The sequence below is a fragment of the Protomyctophum bolini genome (assembly GCF_963924005.1).
Source record: "Protomyctophum bolini genome assembly, chromosome: 18".
NCBI lineage: Eukaryota > Metazoa > Chordata > Actinopteri > Myctophiformes > Myctophidae > Protomyctophum > Protomyctophum bolini.
This window is the reverse complement of record NC_137879.1, coordinates 20,164,355-20,187,343: the sequence shown is the minus strand read 5'-3', so window position 1 is coordinate 20,187,343 and position 22,989 is coordinate 20,164,355. Positions and strand designations below refer to the sequence as shown.

At 41.4% G+C, this 22,989-nt stretch overlaps 2 protein-coding genes across 2 annotated transcripts; one reads left to right on the top strand and one right to left on the bottom strand.

The window, feature by feature from the left end:
- Positions 1-8,673: 8,673 nt before the first annotated feature.
- On the top strand, positions 8,674-12,647 carry dlx4b (distal-less homeobox 4b). Its single transcript, XM_080788907.1, has 3 exons — positions 8,674-9,268; positions 10,254-10,447; positions 11,970-12,647. Exons 1-3 carry the CDS (start codon positions 8,932-8,934, stop codon positions 12,234-12,236), a joined length of 798 nt encoding a protein of 265 aa, XP_080645033.1. The 5' UTR covers positions 8,674-8,931; the 3' UTR covers positions 12,237-12,647.
- A 6,449-nt stretch (positions 12,648-19,096) lies between these two features.
- Positions 19,097-22,035, bottom strand: dlx3b (distal-less homeobox 3b). The gene is made up of 3 exons (XM_080788570.1): positions 21,519-22,035; positions 20,571-20,755; positions 19,097-20,099 (listed from the first exon to the last, which is right to left on the bottom strand). The coding sequence occupies exons 1-3, from the start codon at positions 21,859-21,861 to the stop codon at positions 19,782-19,784; spliced, it is 846 nt and encodes a 281-aa protein (XP_080644696.1). The 5' UTR covers positions 21,862-22,035; the 3' UTR covers positions 19,097-19,781.
- Positions 22,036-22,989: the final 954 nt, after the last annotated feature.

Below are 22,989 nucleotides of genomic sequence, written 5' to 3'. Positions count from 1 at the left end.
ATAATAATATTAATAAACCAGACACAATCCACACTTAAACCCTCTAGTCTTTTAGTGACACGGACCTCAGTTGCAACAGTTTTTGGACGTTTTTTTCCATCTCAAATCTCTTCGTGAGAAGTTCACAACGCATAAATCGGCTATTTTGGGCAAATGTTCCCCCCAGAATAGAGATGGTGCGGATCAAGTGGTTAAAATGTTCACGTGTAGGCTACAAGCCAAGAGGTTTTACACATGAGTGATGAAGACAACGTTTATCAGCAGTGAACTGTGCAGAGCCATGGATGCTTCCAGCACACACACACACACACACACACACACACACACACACACACACACACACACACACACACACACACACACACACACACACACACACACACACACACACACACACACACACACACACACACACACAGACATGTAGACAGACAGCAGGCTGGGACATCAGGAGCAACATGGCTGCACTTGGGGAATGACATGCAGTGTTTGGGCCAGGGCCGATATTATAAGTTGTCTTCCTCCTATCACACAGTGCCTGGAGGACAGAGGCATGTTCAATCCTCTTCACTGATCCAGGTCCAGCTCTTGTGCACTCTTGCTTGCGCTCTCTCTCTCTCTCTCTCTCTCTCTCTGTCTCACTCTCTCTTTCGCCTGAGGGGGAGAGACCATGAATGGAGAGAATTATAAATCTTATTGTTTACACTGGCTTATTTTAGGGCAATATAGGTATATATGCAGCTACCTTCAGTGGTATAGATGCCCTGATACTATATATAATCCAGCATGCCGTTCACCAAAGTGGTAGAAAATGTAAAGGCGTGTGGTGGTCCAAGGGACACCATCAGCATCAAACCAATTTACAGAAGTAAACCAAGCATGCACCAAACCAATAATCTGTACATACTGAAACTATAAACACTAAGATGTCAATAATGACCTGCAGGGACGGATTAACCCCACGAGGGGTATTTTCGTGTTTTTATCATCTTTTTTACCTAAATTTAACAAAATCAATGGCCAATGAAGGGCCCCAGGAGCCATTTTCAGGGCCTCAAACCCAGTACTGCGCGATCCAATTTCCCCAACGGACCCCTGGGCCACGGCCCCAATGGCTAATTTGGCCCATATGACCTGGCATCTGTCTACATAACATGCTAAATCAAAATTTCCTTTTTAGCCTCTTTGCATAAGCTCACTGACAAGCTTGATGTGGCCAACTATACTTGAATATCTTCTTTACAATATAACAACTCTGGTTAACAAACTGCCCTCCCACTCTGGGCTCTTTGGTGTAGAGCACATTAAAACCTTCTACAGAAACCTAGGTGTTTGTAAAGACGATTTTAAACTAGTTATGGTATTTTAAACTAGTTATGGTAACAACTGATGAGGTTAACACTTATACCGCAATTGCCGAAGTCCTTTGTCAATTGAAGCCTAATTTTGATACTGATGCTTAACGCCATTGCCGAAGACCTTTTGTCAATTGCGCTTTTATAGTGCATTCGATCGAGCGACCCATAATGCTACTCACGTTAGCCGGTCAGCTAGCTGTGTTGTTAGCACAACACTGGATCGTCCGTCTTAGATCGCCGTCGCCATAGTAATTCTATCCATTTATTTCAATCGCCAGTTTAGGTCTACTGCTAGCTGACCGGAAATGGCGGCTTTTCAAAATAAGAGCTAAAATAAAAAAATGCTGGCGTGAATTAGATCCTAATTTTTCAATAAATGCTAGCGGGCAATGGGTTAAGAAATGGAGTGCCCTCCAACCCCACAAGGCCACTGGCCATGACAATATTCCCTCCAAATTTCTCAGAGACTCAGCCATCTATATAGCTCCAATCATCACCCACATTAGTAAACCTCTCCATCAAACAGGGTCTCCCAAGATTTCAAACTGGCCAAAGTAACCCCCTTGCACAAGAAAGGGAGTAAATTAGACCCCGGCAACTACCACCCTATTTCTATTCTAAGCTCCATCTCAAAAGTGATGGAAAATATTGTCTATAAACTGGTTGAAAAGTATCTTGCCACAAATAAATTAATGTACGAGTTCCAATCTGGCTTCAGAACATCCCACTCCACTGACACATGCCTTCTCTATTTGAGCGACCACATCTAACATGAGGTGGATGCTGGCAAATACTGCGGCATGGTCATGCTGGACCTTCAAAAGGCTTTTGACACCGTGAACCACTCCATACTGGTTAACAAGCTAAAAGCAATTGGTGAGCTGTGGCGTTCCACAAGGAAGCATATAGGGCCTTTACTGTTCCTAATATATGTAAACGACATGACATCAGCTTGTGACTGCAACTTGTTCCTGTTCGCAGATGACTCTGCACTGCTAGTCTCGGACAGGATTAAACTGCAGGTTGAAAAGGCCCTCAGCTCTAAACTCGGTAGAATCTGCACCTGACTCGCTGATAACAAACTATCTTTACACCTGGGAAAAACTGAATCCATTCTCTTTGGATCTAATAGTAATCGCAGCAAGGCAAATGGCTTCTTGGTTAGAGTGGGTGACAATGTTACCTCAAAGGCCCTTAAAACTATAGGCTCCAGACTTCCCAAAACAAACTGGTCAGGCTCCTACTTGACCTCACCCCCGAACCCACCTCACCCCTGCACACTTTGACAGGCTGGAATGGCTTAGGGTCGACGACAGAGTACAGCATTGCAATGGGTCTGGTCCACAAGATTCGATACACCACCAAGATACCTGTCTAGATACTTCCTTAATGTTAACGAAGTCCACACCCACAACACCAGAGGAAGTGCAACAAACCATACAACCCAGATTCGTCACAAACAAGGAACTAAATTATTTTCGCTCCTATGCCACCAAAATGTGGAACGCCCTACCAATGTGAATCCCTTGACTCCTTCAAAACCTCTCTCAAAGGGCACCTACGGACGGCTGCAATTCGAAACTGGCCTCCGTAAAATCTGAATCCCCCCCACCGCCCACCCCTTTTTCCCCTCACTATATGTTTCTTCCCTTTTTACCTCCCTTATGATTAATTCCCGTTCTGTTCTTTGACTATATAGAAGTGTCTATTTGTACGTCTCTAAATATTTTGATGAATTGAACAAGGTGGACCCTCTTGTAAACAAGTGTAATGCTTAATTGGGTCGTCCACTCACAGTTAACAGTCTTTGTATTGAGTTTGTGCTTGAAATGTACTGTAATTCTGCAAACTGTTAATAAATATTTAAATCAATCAAAAAGCCTGCAACGTCGTCGAGGCTATAGGGCAAGTGCTACGGGCTGAGGTGGAGTCTGAAGAGTTGAGTCTAAAGACTATATGGCAGAAGATTGGGAGTGTATCTGCAGTTCTAATTGGAATGGGGAATTCATTCCATAGTTTGCATACCCACTGTCAATAGTCTATCCATGCACAAGATATGTTCATATTTACTGGTGACAGACTACTTTATTCTAATTTATTGATAGAATATTCGTTATGGTCACTCAGTCAGACCAATGCAGATGGCTATAGGTCAAACTCTATAATTCTATTTTATATTATCCTACTTTTATTTTGTCTATTCTTATTATCTGTATCTGCGCCTCCCCACAGGGATCGCTAAAGTCTGCCTGTATGAAATCCTGTATCTTTCACAACAATTGTTTATTCATTGAATCCCTCCCTGTGTCTTTCTGGGGTGAGGAGGATACCATCAAACCGCACCTCAGCCATGGCTCCATCCCACCTAACCCACGAGTGAGCTGTTGAAAAGGGACGCTGCATGGCAGCCGGGGGTCTTATATTGTCATCTTATATTGTCATATTATGTGGTGAGTTGGGCCCGTGATAATAGATTGTGGCATCCTGTCAGGGTCGCGGGCTGTCACTCTAACATGACGAGGCCTCATGCTCAGCCCCCGACAGAGGCCTGCTTGTAAAACATGACATGCCAGCAGGGGAGATCACAGACTCAGCGGTTGCATGAGAATGTGCACTTGATTTGTACATGAGGAATGCTGTCACTCTGCATCAAGAGACGCATGATGGACGAAACAAAACCAGTGCGGTGCGTGCATGCGTGTGTGAGAAAAACACACCTATATGCAATCACATTGCACACAGACACACACACACACACACACACACACACACACACACACACACACACACACACACACACACACACACACAGTACAGTACAGTGAACACACATGCCCATGCGCACCATGTGGGCTAGGAGACGCCAGTGAGTCTGGGCTGAGTTCAGGAGTATTGTTATTAACATTTTCCCTTTGCGTGTATTAAGACAGCCACGGTGAGGGCACATCCCAGCCCATGACTGCAGGGCTCGCCTTTGTTCTTCTCCCATAATGCAGACATAATTACAAGCCTTAAAGAGCCTCCTCTCTACCTTCCCTTTTCTCTCTCTCTCTCTCTCTCTCTCACACACACACACACACACACACACGCACTCTGTACAGTATATGACTTCCCCACACCCTGGCATATATAGCTATGACAGACATTCGCATCTAGGGCTCAACCCTTTTCATTCAGCCAGTAAAGTGCTTCTTTAAAGAGTGTGTGTGCATGTGTCCGCGTTCCTCTTCATTTGTTAGTGAACGCATTCACCTGTCAAATCATCACTTTCCTTTCCTTTGAAGCTATATGGCCGTAATGGTTGTTTTCCTGCATACAGCTATAGCATCTACCAGTAACACCTGCTCAGAAATGGCTATAATCTCACAGCTGTCCTACAGTATAGTGGGCAAACCTCATTTAGAAAATAATCACCACTTAAATCATCAATCAATCATACACTGTTAGACAAATAGCAAAAATTGATGATCTACAACAGGGGTGCCCAAAAGGTAGATCGTGATCTACCAGTATTATATATTATATAGATCACAAGGGCTGTGCAGGTAGACCACATGACATGCCCCTAAAAAAAAGTATTAAAAAAAAGCTTTTGGCATCTGCCACTTGAATTAAGGTGACTTGATTCATTGATTGACATCAAAAGGGCCTGTCAGCTTAAACACACAATGCAATATTTTGTTTTCAAGAGTGTTGCTACGTCAGTAGCATTACAGATAAAATACAAAACCTACCTACCTAATCCATTTCTCCATTCCAAGTGCATTTGTCTTATATGTAATGCTAGCGCCACTATTCCATATTTAAACTTTTTCCAGCAATGGTATAATATTATTTTTTCAGTGGGTAGATCTTGTTGAGCCAGTCATTTTGAAAGTAGCTCTCAAGTCAAAAAAGTGTGGGCACCCCTGATCTACAAGCTTACACACAAAGCTCTCTTTTAGATAGGCTATTTTAGGCAAATGTTCATTTGTTTTTGCTGAATGTTTGTTTATTTTTCAAAATGTTCTTCTATATTGTGAGAATTGGGACGCTATAGGGTTCATGTGGTTAAATATCAAAATGTAGCAACTAATAACAGGGGTCACTCCCTAGACTCACAACCTCGCAAAATATTCCGATGCTAAACCTACATGTCCATGTGGTCCATTTGTACACTCTCTGACTTAAATTAACACTAATGATTTTACAGTTTTTACTGTGTATATTTTACAGATTCATGTGTGAACGTCTGCACAATAATAATGCTGCCACAATGTGAAACTGGCCTGTCAGCAGTCTTTTTTTTTTATTGTGACCGTAATTTCACTGTGATAATAATTTGTGGCTCAGCTCTGGCCAGCTGGTTGGCTGAGGCCCATATGGAGGTTTCACTGCAGTCAGTGTCGGGACATGGTCCAGCCCCTGAGCGGCCCGGTGGTGCTGGTGTACTATGGGCCCGGGCAGGGAGTGAGCAGTGCATGTAGGATGTGACCAAAATGACTAGGTTGGACACCACGCTTGACACCACGTTTCAACCCACCAACAACTCTGTTCATAATTTGACAGCTAGCTTATACATGCGATGGAAGCCAAAGACATGAGGTATAACATTTGTCAGTAGCTTATCCTGGAGGCCTTATGTAGACAGATGCCAGGCTGGCATCCTATAGTGTTTATAGTTCCAATGTACAAATTATGTACAGAATTCTTGGTTTACTTATGATCCTATGACAATGTTTTATGCATTTGATGTATACCTTGGTATATTGTGCTTGCTTACTGTAAGTCACTCAGGATTAAGAGCGTCTGCTAAATGCCTGAATTGTAAATTGATATACAGACGATGGAAGCCAAAGACTTGAGGTATAACATTTGAAGTTGCATCAGTAACATTGTCATGAAGTGGCAGATGGATGCCATTGGCCTGCTATGGTTTTTGTCTTTCGCGGTGGCACATTACGTATGTTCTTTGTGTTGAAAATATGAGGGACTTTTCTTTTTTTTTTAAACAGCTCACGTTTTAAGCAAGGTAGGCTAACACCTAATTCTTATACTAAATTAAATATACGGCACAGAAGAAGCTTATTTGTTAACTAGAATCCTTGCCTGGGGGGGAAAAAAGCACTTTTATAAAGACCATGGGCCCTTTAGTGAATGATGAACTGCAGAAATTAGTTTTCTTAATTCTTTCAAAACGTATATTAATAATGCTATAATACAAGGCTCCTTGTGATATCTACAAAGTAGAATCCTGGCCCTTACAAAATACGGGTGTATTTTTACACACTCATGCAGGGTTGAATTAACACTAAGGCTCTCCTCCACCTGCAGGTTTATTCATGGTTGAAGTGAAATGACGGCTGAAATATTGAGACAGGGCCGCTCTTTGACTCTGCGGTCACCATTTTCTCTGCATATACCAACAGTAAATCCCTATGCATTTTGCTGACTGTGCCGGTTTGTGCTGCATTTGATACAATCCCTCTATATTTCTCTTTTTGGCAGGTATCTGTTTTCCCCCCACTTTCTGCCAATTTGATGTTAGCTGACAGTTTATAGAAAATAAAATTAGTGACATACTCATACAGTATGTTGCACCAATGAATATAATCATGCAGTACTTGAGAACACATTAAAGACTTGAAATAATCGCCATGCATTCAGAGTCCCTCTGAGGCTGCACTGCAGTCTATACACATCATGCAGTGTTCATTTAATGCTGTGTGAAAAGACATTTGGGGGATCAAAACCAACAAATGAAAAATCTGAATGTGAAGATTTCCATTCAAAACAAAGATCCCACCGGTTTACTGCATGCAATGCAATAAAAAGTAAAACTTGTGATTGGATATTACATTGATATCATGAGACTGCATGCCTGATGCACATTGGACAAGAATACAACAAAAAACGAATGTTGCACAATGAAAACCATCATGTGTTAATCAGCCATATTAAGCTAAACGGCCTTTCATTTAATTGTGTCCTACTGCGTTGCATTGTACCAGTTTTATTTTAGTTAACAGATCCACTGCCCTCGGAGACTATAATTATAAAGTCTGAACTCGTAGGCCTATTTAAAGCCTTACGTGTAATAGCCCTGGCTGTGTTATTAAGACGATTATTATTTAAAGTGAAAATTAGGAGATTTGACACTTGAATAAGTGATAATCGTTATTTATACCATTATTAGAAAGAAAACAACTTTAGGGTTTGTACTATGCCTATACCCGCATTATATTTATGCGCAGACGTGCTGTTCAGATTACATTTTTGATTTGATTTCGCTGGATTGAATATTTAGGCCTACTGTGCTTTTAATGTTATTTAATGTTTGTTTTTTGTATGTTCCACTGTTTTTGCTATATATATTAGCCTGCAGGCCAATTAACTTACCGACGCGTAGTACGATAGGCCTGGAAACCGAACTGAACTTGTTATATAGCAAAGCTGCCGAGTTTTCGATTTCAAGCTAGAGTGTGAGAAATTATTCACTAAGACTTTAGTTGCCTTCTCATTTTAACCTGGCGCCATGCACGGCGAGAATTGCACAGGACACTGACATGTTCAGTGAGATGGCTGACAAGTGCTTCACCTCAGGGCAAAGAATTCATCAACGAAATGTCTAGCACTCATTACGCCTTTTAAATGGCCGAACTATTGAACTGTTAGCCTAATACGTATCCTATTTGTATTCAAACAAAATGATACAATCAACTAATTAGGCAAATATAGAGAGAGCCTGTATTTGTACATGTTTAATTGTATTAAATAACATTAATTTGCCTAATTATAGGCTTCATAGAGCTTAGTCCCATGAAGTGAAAATAGAACAGGTCTATTTTAATCGATGTCGGATGGTGAGCCATGCAATATCATCCGTTTTCCTTAAGCCTGTGCGTGTGCACTGCAAATTAATGGTTTATAAAAAACAATTTTTAGTTAGCCTATACTTAACAAAAGTGGCCAACTTTGAATATAAGTATACATGTCTGCATAAAACGGAATGTATTTTATCAATTTGATTTCCCCCTCATTTATAGCAATTTTATAAACGTCGGTCGTTTTTTTTGGGGGGGATACAAAATTTGAACATAATACATTCTGCACCTGATGATAACGTATTAGGCTATATGAAATCAATATATCCATTATAAATTAAATTAATTTAATCAGTCAAGGGAGGTACCTCTTTCATGGACATGAATGGCATGAGTTGCATTGCATCCATATGTTAATGAACTTAATCGTGGAGCTCCAGTGACAGCTCGGTGCTGGAAACCAATCAGAGCGCGCTCTGATGGAAGGCAGTATGTTTGAGACGCACGCTGTGTCTACATGCGAGAGGTGACTGAAGAATCACGTCAAGTTTTCAGGCTACCATTGATTTAAAGAGAGACCCTGTTTCGTTACTTTGTAAAGTGACAGAGTCACGAATAATAGGCCTGCATTGTTTTTATATAGCCTCTGTATAATCTTGGAATACCGAACATTTTCCCGAGCGATGCGCTGGACGTGACTGGATTTGTTCCAACTTTTCCTTGTTGTCCGAACGCATGAGCGACGGGTTTATGGACCTGCGTATTAGCTAATGATGTCTATGGGTTTTATGCCTGACAGTGGTGTGAATGATCCCTCCAAATCAGCCTTTCTAGAGTTCGGCCACGGACACCCGGCGGCGCACCAGCAGCTGCACTCCCCCGGACTCTCGCACATTTACCCCGTCCATGGCTTGCACGCGACCGGGCATTCTCAGCACGAAAGCCCCTTCCCTTCCAGCGCGTCCTCCTATGGACGGTCTCTGGGCTACGCCTACCCCGCTGCAGCGGTGAACTCTCATCCCCCGTCTGCTTACATGTCCTACCACCACCAGCACAGCAATCACAACAATATCAATAGTGTGAGCCACACGAGGTTAGAGGACACAGGTGAGAAGGTCATTTTCAATGGATATAGACTGATTGAAACATGTATTAGCATGCCATTAAGAGGTGCACGGTTGTCATATACACTGCAGCTTCAGAGATGACTGCAGATTTGCACAAAAAGCACTTTTATATTAACAATTACAAATATTACTACATATATTGTTTGCCTTATATACATTATAGTAGCTTGGTTGAACAAAGTTTCACTTTGCACTTACTGCAATAGGATACTCTCACTAATACAGCAATTTAAGGGGCAAAATGCCATAACAAGACCTCTCTCCTTCAACTGCTGCCTCTTGCAGGATGGTCTTGTGTTATATAATGAATGCAGATGGCGCCATTAGTTTTATTAACCATAATGCTCTGTGGGTATAGCTACATGCTATCATGGACATGTCTATTCTATAGGACAGCCGTTCTTTTTCCACACATTTTAATGCAGATAAACTAAATGATTCCAGAAAACTTAAATAATTTTACATTTGTTAGCAGTTTAGAAACAATGCCTTGCTTTTGTGTATTAATAGCCTAACTGGCCTTTATTTTTGGACTGCAGGCCTATTTCCAATCCAATTTGAATTTACAGCAACATGAGATAAATATTTAGGCCTACAATCTACTGTGCTAGCATCTGAACAAACAATGTTTAATTGATAAGGCCCAAAGCCTATATAGTCCAGGCATGCCTATAGGCTATATATATATATGATCAAAGGCTCTGAGAGAGACTTATTATTCGCTGAGACTCGAGGTTTTCCAAAAAATCTGTGGCTGTTGTAAATTACCTGGCCTCATGCCCGTTAGTTTTTTGTGCGAAATTGTTTTGATTTGATTAATTATAAAAACGCAACCATTAGAGCCGAGGGCACTATAGGCTAATGTCGACTTGCGTTGCGTGCAACTTTTTCTCTTGACTTTGAGGATGGAAGAGTGTAATAACTCCTTTATTGCACACGCTAACTGCTGTCCCTTTCTGTTGAAGATCACGAGAAGTCTACGGTGATTGAAAACGGTGAGATTCGCCTCAATGGCAAAGGGAAGAAAATGCGTAAGCCACGGACTATATATTCCAGCCTCCAGCTGCAAGCTCTGCACCAGCGGTTCCAACAGACCCAGTACCTTGCCTTACCAGAGCGCGCCGACCTGGCAGCGAAACTTGGGCTTACACAGACGCAGGTGGGTCTGAAAGTGGCATCCTGAAACCTGAATCCTCAAACACGAATGGATGTTTCTATATGTGTTGTGGCATAGTAGGAACAGGGACACGCGATTTTTCTTATATTAGCAGCATAATAATGATATTGCAGGCAAATTATATAGTAGGCCTGAATTCCTGGCTTGACATTTCACTCACTATAGGCCTCGACAGTGTGTGCGATGGATGGCTATATATCCATGACACGTTCAAAGTCATTTTTATCTATAGGCTTATAGCTTGATCTTGCAAGTTCATTTGCAAATTATATTCTATACTGAATACAAATATACAAATATAATTTCCAGATCGTTTTTTTTAAATACCGGTCTAGAATATATTATGAGCAATGTTTGAGCAGGACATCTCTCATAGGCTGGCTATCATTAGCCTAAAGCTTACTGTACTTCTCCAGATCAAATGAAAAACCTAATTGTAGTACTTTGTAAGTCAATCTTTTAATGCAGCCACGTTTACCATACTTAATTCGAGCATCATATTTCCATTGTACCTCAATCCCCTCACTGTAATTACAAAATGGGTCAACACAAATTGGCCTATGATATGAGCAAGAGCCGTCTTGAAAGGTATACATGCCTGTGAACAAATCGTTCACGAAAAATAAAGAAAATTCACACAAAGACATAAAAATCAACAATATAGCGGCATGCATATACCCCGTCGATGCATATACCCACGCACGCGCGCGCGCACACACACACACACACACACACACACACACACACACACACACACACACACACACACCCCATAGTTAAATAATATGAAATGGGCAGTGTAATAATTTCACGTCTATAAACATGTTGGTCACATAAACAGGTGCATGCGGTAATCCATTGTCTTAGGGGAGCAGTCATTTACTCATATAGGTATTTTCCACTCTTTTATGGTGTTTTAATATCAAGCCTATAACATGAGTCCAAAACTGCCATTTATATATTTCACAACTGTAAAATGTTCCTATATTCCATAAAATTCACAGTTGGCCCAGTTTGAATGTATTTTGTTATAACGTTTTCCCCCTTTAGCTCTTTGACGCCTTTTATGAATATTTTTGCTATATTGTAAAGCCTAAAACAGCATTTTATTTTCGACTCAGCATGCAGAAATTCCGCTGACCCACCACAGCGTCTATTTGGGCTCCTTTTTTATTTCACAATATTCTTAGCGTCGGTTTGGGGCTGTCGGGTTGAGGCACATGCGCCATTGGCCTCATAAAACAGAACAATGGAAGAGTTAGAATTTAACGAAGTAGCCTACAAGCGCCACTCTCCTATATCTCACTGAATTGTAACAGGGTGAGGATTGGCTCGGGGTTTGCGAAAACGCTAGCGTCACTTTTGCTTATGATTGTTCAACTCAATTTCTTACCAACTGCCAATGCAAATTTCAACAGCCATTCGTTTAATTGTCTTAAGTTGCCGTCGTTGAACTTGAATGTCATGACCGCAATGACCGTTTTATGTGTTTTCTCCGTTTTAGGTGAAAATCTGGTTTCAGAATAAGCGGTCGAAGTATAAAAAGATCATGAAGCATGGCGTGGGCCCGGAGGGAGAACAGCTTCACAGCACATCTTCCATATCGCCCTGCTCCACGGGGTTACCTCAACTTTGGGAGGTGTCAATGTCAAATAAAGGGACCCCAGTGCACCCAAACAATTACATGAACAATTTTGGCCATTGGTACCCAAACCACCACCACCATCATCACCACCAGGACACTATGCCACCCAGGCCTCAGATGATGTGAATGGATGGATTAGTTGCTGTCTTGGTGGCATTAGGCAGCACCTTGCTGCATCACGGCCTATAGGAGTAGCCTACGGACACGCTAATTACTCCAGGCCACGATTCATGCAGCAAGACTTGCGTTTAAATGTGTTGAAATTTGTTTTTATTACTGAGTGCGTTTGAATTGTATTTTCATGTTCGGTTTGGTAAAAATGCCCTGCCAAGGGCTCCAGTTGATATAGCCCCGTATAGTCAATTGCGTGGAATATTTCTTTTTTTGCAAATTCCAGTTTATGCTATAAGTGCACGCGCCTGAAATATTGACTTGGCGCGTGTGTAAACAAATAAGAACATGTGGATACACGTTTTGATCAAGCGTGGGCCATTGCGCTGCGCTGCAAATGATAATTCTTCTCATTATGACAATAAATACAAGTTGAATGGAAATGACTCATTGTTGTGTCACTGGTGTCACGTTAATGGGCCAGCCATGCAGTGTGGGTGATGTAGGCATTTTATATACGTTATGTTCTATGATGCATATCACATAAACGGGTTTAATCGTCTCTGCTCATCGGTTCTGTAATGACAAGAAAGAAAATCTGTATTTTACATAGACATTATTTTTCTTTTCTTTTTTTAGCTTTATTAGTTCAGTTTAATTAACTGAAAATCAATTAAGCGTCCTTTTCTCAAAAGGCAAATGCTAGGGGAGGCGTAGCCTATACCCTCTGCCATTGCAATCGTATACAATTCTCCAAACCAACCCCTTACTTTCTTTTCTTTCTTTTTTAACAAGAGGACACATGTCGTGATTGGGACATATAGGACAAGTAGGCTACAGCTATCTAACGGTATTTCCGTTCTTCCTTGGCAGAAGTAAACGCACGAAGGAAACTCTCTGTTGTCATATTTATGATGATAAATGACTTTATTATTGGATCACGAAGCTGCGCTTGATTAATAGTCGTTTGTGTTGATTTCCACGTTCTGGCGTTTTAACTGTTTAAACATTGAGGACAAGCTATTTATATCACTGTAAACAGTGTCCCGCTATGTGGAAGTCCAAGTGCTCGGCGGTGAGCATTGATTAATGGCGCCGAATATAGGGTTTTAAGAGAAACATCCAAACTCTTCTTTTCTCTTAATTTTTCACTCTCGAGGCTGCTTGCCAACTGCCAAGCGTCGACTATTAGGCTATTTACATCATGAGGTGCATGATTCTTACGTTTCAAGGTTTAGGCTAAGATCTATAGTGATTAAATACACTCTTATTTGTTAATGTATCCCCCTCCATGGCAAACAGCAGATGTTACAGACTAATTACAAATAATAGACTTCACTCCCACATAAGATATAAGGAATAAATAAATACTAATCAAACGTGTGATCCATTTATAATGATATATTCTTCTCAAACAAACCTTGAGTTTCATGCCATTCAGCCTTTTTTACTCCTGCAGTTTAGGGTAGGCCTACAGCCTCTTCCATTATGATGTCATTTCAGGGGTCAGGAGGTTCAGCGACCTTCCAATTATTTTTCACACTTAGCACAATGTTTCCATCTATTCCATTTCTTTGAAGCATGCGTGACAAACCATGTCAGTTATTGACTGTCAAAAGATTCACTTTTCAAGCCAATTGTTTTTACATTAATTATAGCTGAATCATCACTTTAAACACATCGTAAGTAGGCTAATTTAATTTGTCACTGCTATAATTGATACTTTTTTAAACTATAGGCTATACTACTTTTACTTTTGGGTATAGCATATACAATAATAATGAGTTGCAGTACATCAATGACACCCATAATATGAGCATATATTCCCTTTCAGTGTCATGCAACAACACTGCATTTCAAAATAGCATGCCATGCCCCCAATAAGTCTATAAATACTAGCAAGCATGTTGTGCCCTTGTAGCATCACAAAAATCAACTGCACCTCGACATTGCACTCAGCCACATACATACATCCTGGCTTACCTCTCTCAGGAGTCTGAAGACATATAAGGCAACCCAGCAGTGGTAAGAACAAAGACATATATTACATCCAGCCACCATGTTTTCACCATGCTCCATGAAGCTGATTTACTCAGAGAGAGAGAGACAAGCCATTGTGTTTCTTTTAACATTTCCTGCTTTTATATATCTACCACCCCTATCCGTTTCACCGTTCCTAGTGATTATGTGCCTTGTTAACATGCAGGCCTGGGGAAGAAGAGGCGAGCTGAATGAAGTGACGGGGCATCAGCGAAAATTATAGGCAATTTTACATCTCCAGATTAGAATAATGGCTGGTGGAGTTGGACAGACGAGAGTAGGGCCTTTCAAACTGGGCCAATTATCACACAAGGCAGATTGGGGTGGGGTGAGGGGGTGGCTGGGCGTGGGGGTGCTTTGGGGTTGAAAATACTCCATGTAGCAAACTGGCATAGCCTATAGTAGGAAGGAGGGGAAGAAATAGGTCGATGGGTTGATGGGTGATGATAAATGGAAGATTTAATCTGTAACTGCTGTGTTGGAGGGCCGAGCGATATCACATAATGTGTCTGTTGGGTTTTAATTGCAGGATAGCAACAAGAGGCAGAATGCGGCTGTTGTTATAGTAAATCCCACTTGCTTCGAAGGGACGAGCGGCGAAGACATTCTCCAGGGTGATTATTGTTATTAACTTGAGTGATCTGACATCTCGGGTAATTGACTGTAAGCAGCCACAATGCACAATTCTGGTTTCATCGAAAGGAATTAAGGGTTGACTTCACAGTGGGCATGGTACACACTTTGGATGGATTAAAAGATGGTACTTGACAGACAGAAGGCGCACACACACACACACACACACACACACACACACACACACACACACACACACACACACACACACACACACACACACACACACACACACGCCTACACACACACACACACACACACACACACACACACACACACACACACATACAGACATGCAGTGATATTTGAAAAGTAAACAATAGATTCTGACAGGCCAGGCACAAGCCAAGAAACTAGAATATTTCAATGAAATGAAGGATGCATGTCAAATCCAAATGTGCCCATTTGAACACACTCAGGGTAAAATGATCAGTCAGTGTTTTACAGTGTGTGATACAAGCCCGTACTATATGAAGAGCTGATCAGGACATGACCCGCTTGGCTGCATGGCTATGGGGAGCGCATCACCACCCTGCCCTGCCCGGCGGGGGGTCACCCAGGGTTCATATCTCCACAGCTGTCAAGAATGCCTTTCTCCGTTCATTTCATCAGACTTCTGAGCAAAATGGTGATAGTGAGTGATCCTAATGCAAGGACGGCTCAAGGCCTTGCTTTTTTTTGACAAAGTGTTGGACAGCTGCTCGCACGCCGCGGTCTTTTCCATTGGTACGTTTGCCATGCTGGCTATGGCTCCCCGACCTCCATCTCAACCCATATCGCTGCACCCCAGAGACGAGTGCTGACACCGTGCTGTCGACTGCTGTGGGGTTAAAAATGGGGGAACGGCTCAGGAGCCCACACATCGGCTCTATGTAGGGTGTTGTGATGTTGTGCCATGCAGTATCACATTCAAGTTCAACAGTTCACCACAACTATATGGCTACTTGGACTTGCTAATGTTTGGAGATTACGCTATGAACCTGCGGGACCTGTGTAGTGCGGCCCACACACACAAGCGCAGCCTTAGCTAAAGCACACATTTGTCTTCAACACAAATGTATCCCCCTGACGACGTATATAAGCAGCCAAACAGTAACCAAGGGCCACACATGGCGAGGGAGCCACAGAGGGGAGGTCAAACGTAATGTGCTCACTGATATCAAAAGGCAATATCATACCGCTTTTGTCACATCAGTTTGATGAAATGCCAAATATTGGACTAATGACTCAGACTCATGGAGACAACTGGGATTGGGTTCCTGAAAACAACCATACATATAAGGGAAGGCTACTAGGCTGAATTAGGCTAGAGTTCAGATGGGGAATATGTTTTCTAAGTTTGCCCAAATTTCTTTCATTATTTTGACATGTGAATGCAACTGCAATGAATGATCAAACAAAAGAGAGAATCTGAATTTGTGAGTGGAATAGGCCTATAAATAAATTATTAAGTAATAAATTAAAGAAAACTGAAAGATATTTCATACTGCAAGCTGGAAGTAAAATAAAACATCAGTTTTAATTTGGTATTATATATATATTATTTATGATTATATAAGCATATTCATTTGCAAATGTCGTTATTGTATTAGTTTAATAGCGATGAGTATGCTCACACACACACACACACACACACACACACACACACACACACACACACACACACACACACACACACACACACACACACACACACACACAAGAGCCAGTGTGGGTGCAAGCAACAGGGGAGAGAACAAGGATCACACACACAACTGGTTAAGACACTTTAAAGTTATTAATACTATGTTTGCGCATGAACATGATGCAAACAAACTTGGGTAAAAGATGTCAAATGACTTGTCCCTGTCTAGACTATATATACAACACATGTTCACCCTGACAGACAGTGCTACATTAAAAATATTCTATACGATCCCCCCCCCCTTTTTTTGCACATGCTTGGGTATAGGCTACTTGGCTACAAAGAGTGCAAACGTTTTCTTCTGAAGTTGGAAGTAAAGTAATATGCATGATTTGAACATGCACAATATATAGCCTATATACATCATAGAAATATTATGGTCTTAAATGTAAAATGTTCAATGCTCAAATTATCTAGGTCTACAGACAGTTTTCAATATATTATTATTAATATATTATTATTAATATTATTGTTATTATTATTATTAATAATAATAATAATAATAATAATAATATTAGAATTAATATTATATTAGGTAGTAGTAGTATAGTTATGGCACATGGTGGTGCCCAGTGCCCACAATCATTCCAAGTCTGCCCAGTCTTCCAGCTATTGACGATATGCACACGGCTGCCATCTTGCCAGCAAGGTGCTAACTAGGTGCAACATTCCCATAGACAGCCCATTCATCTAAACAGAAAAGTCCTTTCTAATTGTATTAAATAACGTCAAACTCACCAACATTGCAGCTGTACAAAAAGCTTGAATTATGTCTTACTATCTGCGAAAGTGTTTTTTTTTCCATAAAAATCAGTGTCAGAGTTTGGAAGCACTCGTTATCAGTAAAGCAACCTGCTGCCTCCTGCATTATGTGCAAATTCAAAACAGGTGCTACGTATGAGCTGTTGAGTGATAGTCAACAAGCACTTCCAAACTCCAGCACTTATCCACACTTTTCCTGGGCTGTGTGTGCTCCAGTTCCTGTTGATTTCATTGGATATCATTGGTCATCTGACCAGTTTCATTGGCTTTCATTGGATCAAATCGACAGGAACTGGAGCACACCCAGGAAAAGTATGGATAGGAAATCTTCAAGGAATTTCTTGACAGGGAGTTGCTCATAACATGTCTACAGTGGATTTTTATTAAACAAACACATTGCAGATAGAAAGAGAATAATTCGAGCTTTCAGTATAGGCCTACAGCTGCAATGTTGGTGAGTTTGACGTTATTTAATACAATATAGATAGGACTTTTCTGTTTGGATGAATGGGCGGTCTGGGAAATTGCACCAGTTAGCATCTTGTCTATGGGCTATACTTAAATGCGCAAGTCCTTTGCGTATTATATAATTTAACAACATGGCATGGCACCCATACCAACCCATAGACACCGCAGTATGGCTATACCATGCAGTGCCCTGGTGGTCCATGTGGGTCGGAATCAGCGGTTTCTACGTCATATAATTTCAGCGAGATGCTTAATAATCTATGGTTTATGTGGCCAGGTTTAAGTGCAAGTCCGTGTCCTGTATAATTTGTCTTTTAGTTCTTGAAACGTGATGAGACAGAATAGCGAGTTGTTGTTTTACTGGTCCATGATTGAGTGCTTGGCGTTGACATAATAGGCCGTTATTAAAGTAGTTGTTGTGTTTATCTCCCATCTACATCTATTATCATCAGGTAATGAATGTGACACAAGTCCCTATATAAACTTTATGGTGCGCAGCACACGTGTGCACTATATGTGACAGTTTCGGTTGTATTAGCATTTTAATATTGTATATGCTATATTTTACCTTTTTAAGAAAAATACACAAATAAATATTGGGGATTTGTTTTACAACATTATGGGCAAGAATATCTTATTGACCAAATTAAGCACCATATTACTTTAGTCTGCGCCACCAAATAAATGTTCCTTTGCCTTATTCAGAGAGAGAGAGAGAGACTGTGTGTGTCCCCCCAGGGTAAACTGACTTCAGAACCCCCGCATTGCGCGCGCGCGCGCGCGCACACACACACACACACACACACACACACACACACACACACACACACACACACACACACACACACACAAAGAGCTGCTGTATTCTTTTCTCGTTATCTGGCAACAGAATACTAATAAAAATCGAGTGACTCCAACATGTCTGCGTCAGATCTGTGTCGCCTCCTACTACCGTGCTTTGCACGCAGCCGTGCTGCAGCAATGGGTCTGTCACTCTGAAGACTCATCTGTTGCTCAACGTGACAGTTCAAAAGATAATATAGACTCTTATCGCTGGACCAAAACTCTCTGTATGAAGAGAAAATGTGAAATATTTGGACCGCAAATAAATATTATAAAGTATGATTTAAGACTGATTAATAAATCAGTCTGCATGAGAATAGTTGAGTTAAATGGATTAAGTGCAATCCTACCTCAGTTAATTATAGTCATTATAGGACTATAGATATATAGCAGCATTGCACCTAATGTAAAAAAAAAATGAAATTGGACGACTATAGACACAATATTCAATTAACACCTTTATTCATTTGACAGAAAGGCAACAAGTGTAATAATTACATGAATATAAAAATGTTTTGGAGGCACCACAGTGCAGTCTTTCCGTTTCAAACAAATATGAACATAGTGGTTCTGCTTATAAACACATATTTACAGCCTTCGACATTTTATACAAATCGATATAAATATGACCTGAGTTTCTGACGCGCGCTCTGCAAACCCATATTCGTTGTATTCGAGTGGATCACGGATCAACTGTACAGTTTTTGTCATTATTAGTATTATTTGGTTTCTTGTTAGACTAGCCTACTAGGCCTATACTTGTTAAAAACACGGCTTTGCAATAGCCTATTCATTTACAAAATATTTTTAAAGGAAATACAACAGATGCGATAAATAATTTAAAAACCACGCCAGAAGTCCGTTAAATAGACTGCAACAAGTGATTAAAAATCCCTTATGTGCTTTGTGAATAAAAAAACGAGCTTTGAAACATTCCTGCATATGGCTATACAGGCTCATGGGAGTCTCAGGGCAGGGACGTATTGCGCTGGACAATCCAGAACCAAAAATGATTCGTACCGCCATTATGGTCTAGATACTCTCGTCTCGGTCCAGTCAACTTTTGCTCATAGAGTCAGTGTGGACTGTGGAGGGGTCTCGTTAAAAAAACATCTGGTGTCGAGTCTTTGTTAATAAACAGCTCCTACGCTTTGCTGCGGGACTGGGTGGTGCACGGTGCCCGGGTGCTGTAGGTGCGATCCCTGCTGGTACCAATGGTTGTTATAATCCTCCAGGTAGGGGGGCGACGAGCTGTTGTGGGCGGGCTGCGGGACTTGAGGTCTGCTGATCGGGGTGCTCTGGGGAGTGCTATTGTCCCAGACCGCGGGGGATGGCGGGGAGTTGCAGGCCATGGAGTCGCTGGCGTTGGGACTGTGGTCCAGGGGAACCTCGCCGTTCTTGTAGAGCTTCTTGAATTTGGATCTCCGGTTCTGGAACCAGATCTTTACCTGACAAAGGAAGCTCAAAGTTAGTAAATGCTTACAAAATAATAGTTATTAATGCCTAGGCTATATTACGCCTATAATAGCCTAGGCTAGGCTACATGCGGTTGTATTGGAACAGTTAATATTATTTAGGCTACAGGCTATACCAAAAGTGCAAGAAACGCATTAGCAAAAAGCCTATAAATTGCATGTCTTTTGGATGGGCTGATTTCAAAGGGGGGCAAACAAGTTGTTTGCTTCATTAAAAACAATAACTCACGTGACACAAGGCTATATGGTGATACATTATTGACGCATAGGTCGGAAGGTCACGTGTTAACAGTACACCTGTTGGTGGTGTGGTGACGTAAAATAGGCTTTAGATCTGCCAAACGGAGGAGAATAGCAAACCTAAAAGCGCGCGCGTCGCAGTGAGCGTGTATAGGTATTCTGACTGGAAGTGTGATGAATCTATCGGGCTGAACGCTTTCATACCTGTGTCTGCGTCAGGCCGAGCTGAGCTGCGAGCTCGGCTCTCTCTGGCAGCGCGAGGTACTGGGCTTTCTGGAAGCGCCTCTGCAGCGCAGCGAGCTGGTAACTGGAGTAGATGGTCCGAGGCTTGCGGATTTTCTTCGGCTTTCCATTCACCATCCGGACCTCCGGCTCTGGCTCTTCTTTCACTAAAAAGAAAAGGACAATAGAATACCAGACCATTAGTTTTCTGTCTAGTATATCAAAGTTTAAAACGTACAAATAATATTATTTTAAACGTAGGATACAAATGTATTTAATCAACTTGACAGACCTTTTCGTCTCTAGCTATATTTATATTAGCATATAGAGTTCAAAAGTTAAATGTGTTATCGCAATTGAGCCGATTGGACACATTTCAAATACTACCCATAGCCTAGCTACAAAACGCGCACAAAAACAATTATAAGGATAATTTAAATCCGCATTTATTTCCCCAGTCCCAAATCCTCACCTTGTTCAGTAACTCCCTTTAATAAAACCATAATGCTTTTATGACTGCTGCTTATTCCACCATGCAGGATCCTAAAATTGTCATCATAGTGACAGATTTTTTTATTTTTTATTATCAGATTCAGACGTCAAGGCCTAATAAATCAGATCGTATAGGCTATATTAACAGCATATCATTGACATGTGTTGTGTTTAGTGGCAAAACGCAATTTTCAACTAAGGAAAGACGTTACATCTTGGTATATTGAAATTGGAAATCAATAGGTAATTGTGTTTAGTTGTTGGTATGGTAATAGACTCATTCTTGTTGCAACAAAAGTAGATCAAATAAAAACCTTCAACTTCAGGTGGAGTAGGCTATATCCTATAATAGAGTATATGCCTCTGAAAATTCAGTTGGTCATGCACGGTAAACATATAGTTCATATTTACAATAAATTAGCCTAGTTCAACATGTACCTGAGCTTTGAGGCGAAGCCTGAAGATGGTCTCTGTTGTAATGTCCATATTGTCTGTAGGAATTCGTGTAGGGATATTCAGTTTTTGTGGGGTAAGGTCCCGTGCCCCCCATTCCGTTCAGATTGAACTGGTGGTGGTACGAATTCATGGGCTGCCCGTAGGCTTGACCCTGGTAATATTCGTGATGGCCATGGGCCGTCTGTCCACTGTAGTAGCCCATGTCCGTGACTGAAGACTCGGGGAGGGTAGGAGAATCCTTGGAGGTCGGATGGCAACTCATAGATCCGGGGAGGTCGGTCAAAATATTCGCAATCTTCTTCTCATAAGTCTGCCCGGCGCTCATTGTGGATAGAAGCCCTCCACTGGAAGAAGAAAAAAAAGTCCACGGCAGAACTCTTTATTTGCTTCTTGTTGTTGAACAATTGTAGATAAAAATCGCTATGAAACAGCTGCTGTGCGCTATTATAGACGCACGTACTATTCGACGTTAGTCCACTATAGTGTCCCAGCAGTAGAAACTTGGTTGTGGCATCGCTTGGCCCCTGGGAAACTAAGTTATAGAGATGTGGGTTGGTTGCTGCCTTCCCATTGGCTCCTGCAGAGACCTCTCTCTCTCTCTCTCTCTCTCTCTCTCTCTCTTGCCCCCGAGGCGAAATGGTGTTGCTGGTGAAACCCATGCAGCCTTCAGCCAAAAGTGCCTATATACACGCACGACTTTTTGCGCGACACTTTGGTATTTTTTCATTTAGCCTACCTGTTCATACCGTTGCTATATGGACATTCTGTCCCAGTAGCCTATACCACAACAATGCATCCAGCTGTAGGTGTAATTGTTCATTGTTATCAATATATTCATGGATTGTATTGCTTGCTATCACAAAAAGCCAGAAGTAGCCTCTAACTTGATTTGCACAGACCTTTTCTACATGACCTAATCTTCCTGATGTAGCCAGACCGTCTCTCCCTAATGTTTTTATTCAATGTTTTCTTAACAGTAGCTAGAACACCCACTTATTCACCCCATTCAAGCACTGCCAGTCGGGCACCTATGGACAGGCATTCAATTGTCATTCATAGACGCGCCGTCGGACAGTGAAAGAGATCGAAGCGATAGTGGAATCGTTCCGTTGATATTGCCTTTGGGGGAAATTCTTCTGTAGGCTTGTGTGTGTGTGTGTGTGTGTGTGTGTGTGTGTGTGTGTGTGTGTGTGTGTGTGTGTGTGTGTGTGTGTGTGTGTGTCTCTGTCTGTCGCCAACAGTATACAGCAAGTACATTTTAAATTATAATAGGCCTATACCTCCTGCCTAAAAATAACCGAATATGAGTGAAATGTCTTGAAACCAAATAATTTAATTGTGACTAAATGTTAGGCCATAGGCCTATATGCATGTAGTAGCCTATTCTAGCCAGGTTCTATAGTCAGATAAGATTCATTTAGAATCTGAAGGAAATATGCAGATGTATGAACAA

Excerpts from the sequence above, each read along its gene's own strand:
- dlx4b (XM_080788907.1), top strand. The coding sequence starts at position 8,932 with ATGATGTCTATGGGTTTTATGCCTGACAGTGGTGTGAATGATCCCTCC. Across the intron at positions 9,269-10,253 it reads CACGAGGTTAGAGGACACAG|ATCACGAGAAGTCTACGGTG; the intron begins GTGAGAAGGTCA and ends TTTCTGTTGAAG. Across the intron at positions 10,448-11,969 it reads TTGGGCTTACACAGACGCAG|GTGAAAATCTGGTTTCAGAA; the intron begins GTGGGTCTGAAA and ends TCTCCGTTTTAG.
- dlx3b (XM_080788570.1), bottom strand. The coding sequence starts at position 21,861 with ATGAGCGCCGGGCAGACTTATGAGAAGAAGATTGCGAATATTTTGACC. Across the intron at positions 20,756-21,518 it reads GGCTTCGCCTCAAAGCTCAG|TGAAAGAAGAGCCAGAGCCG; the intron begins GTACATGTTGAA and ends TTTTCTTTTTAG. Across the intron at positions 20,100-20,570 it reads TCGGCCTGACGCAGACACAG|GTAAAGATCTGGTTCCAGAA; the intron begins GTATGAAAGCGT and ends TTCCTTTGTCAG.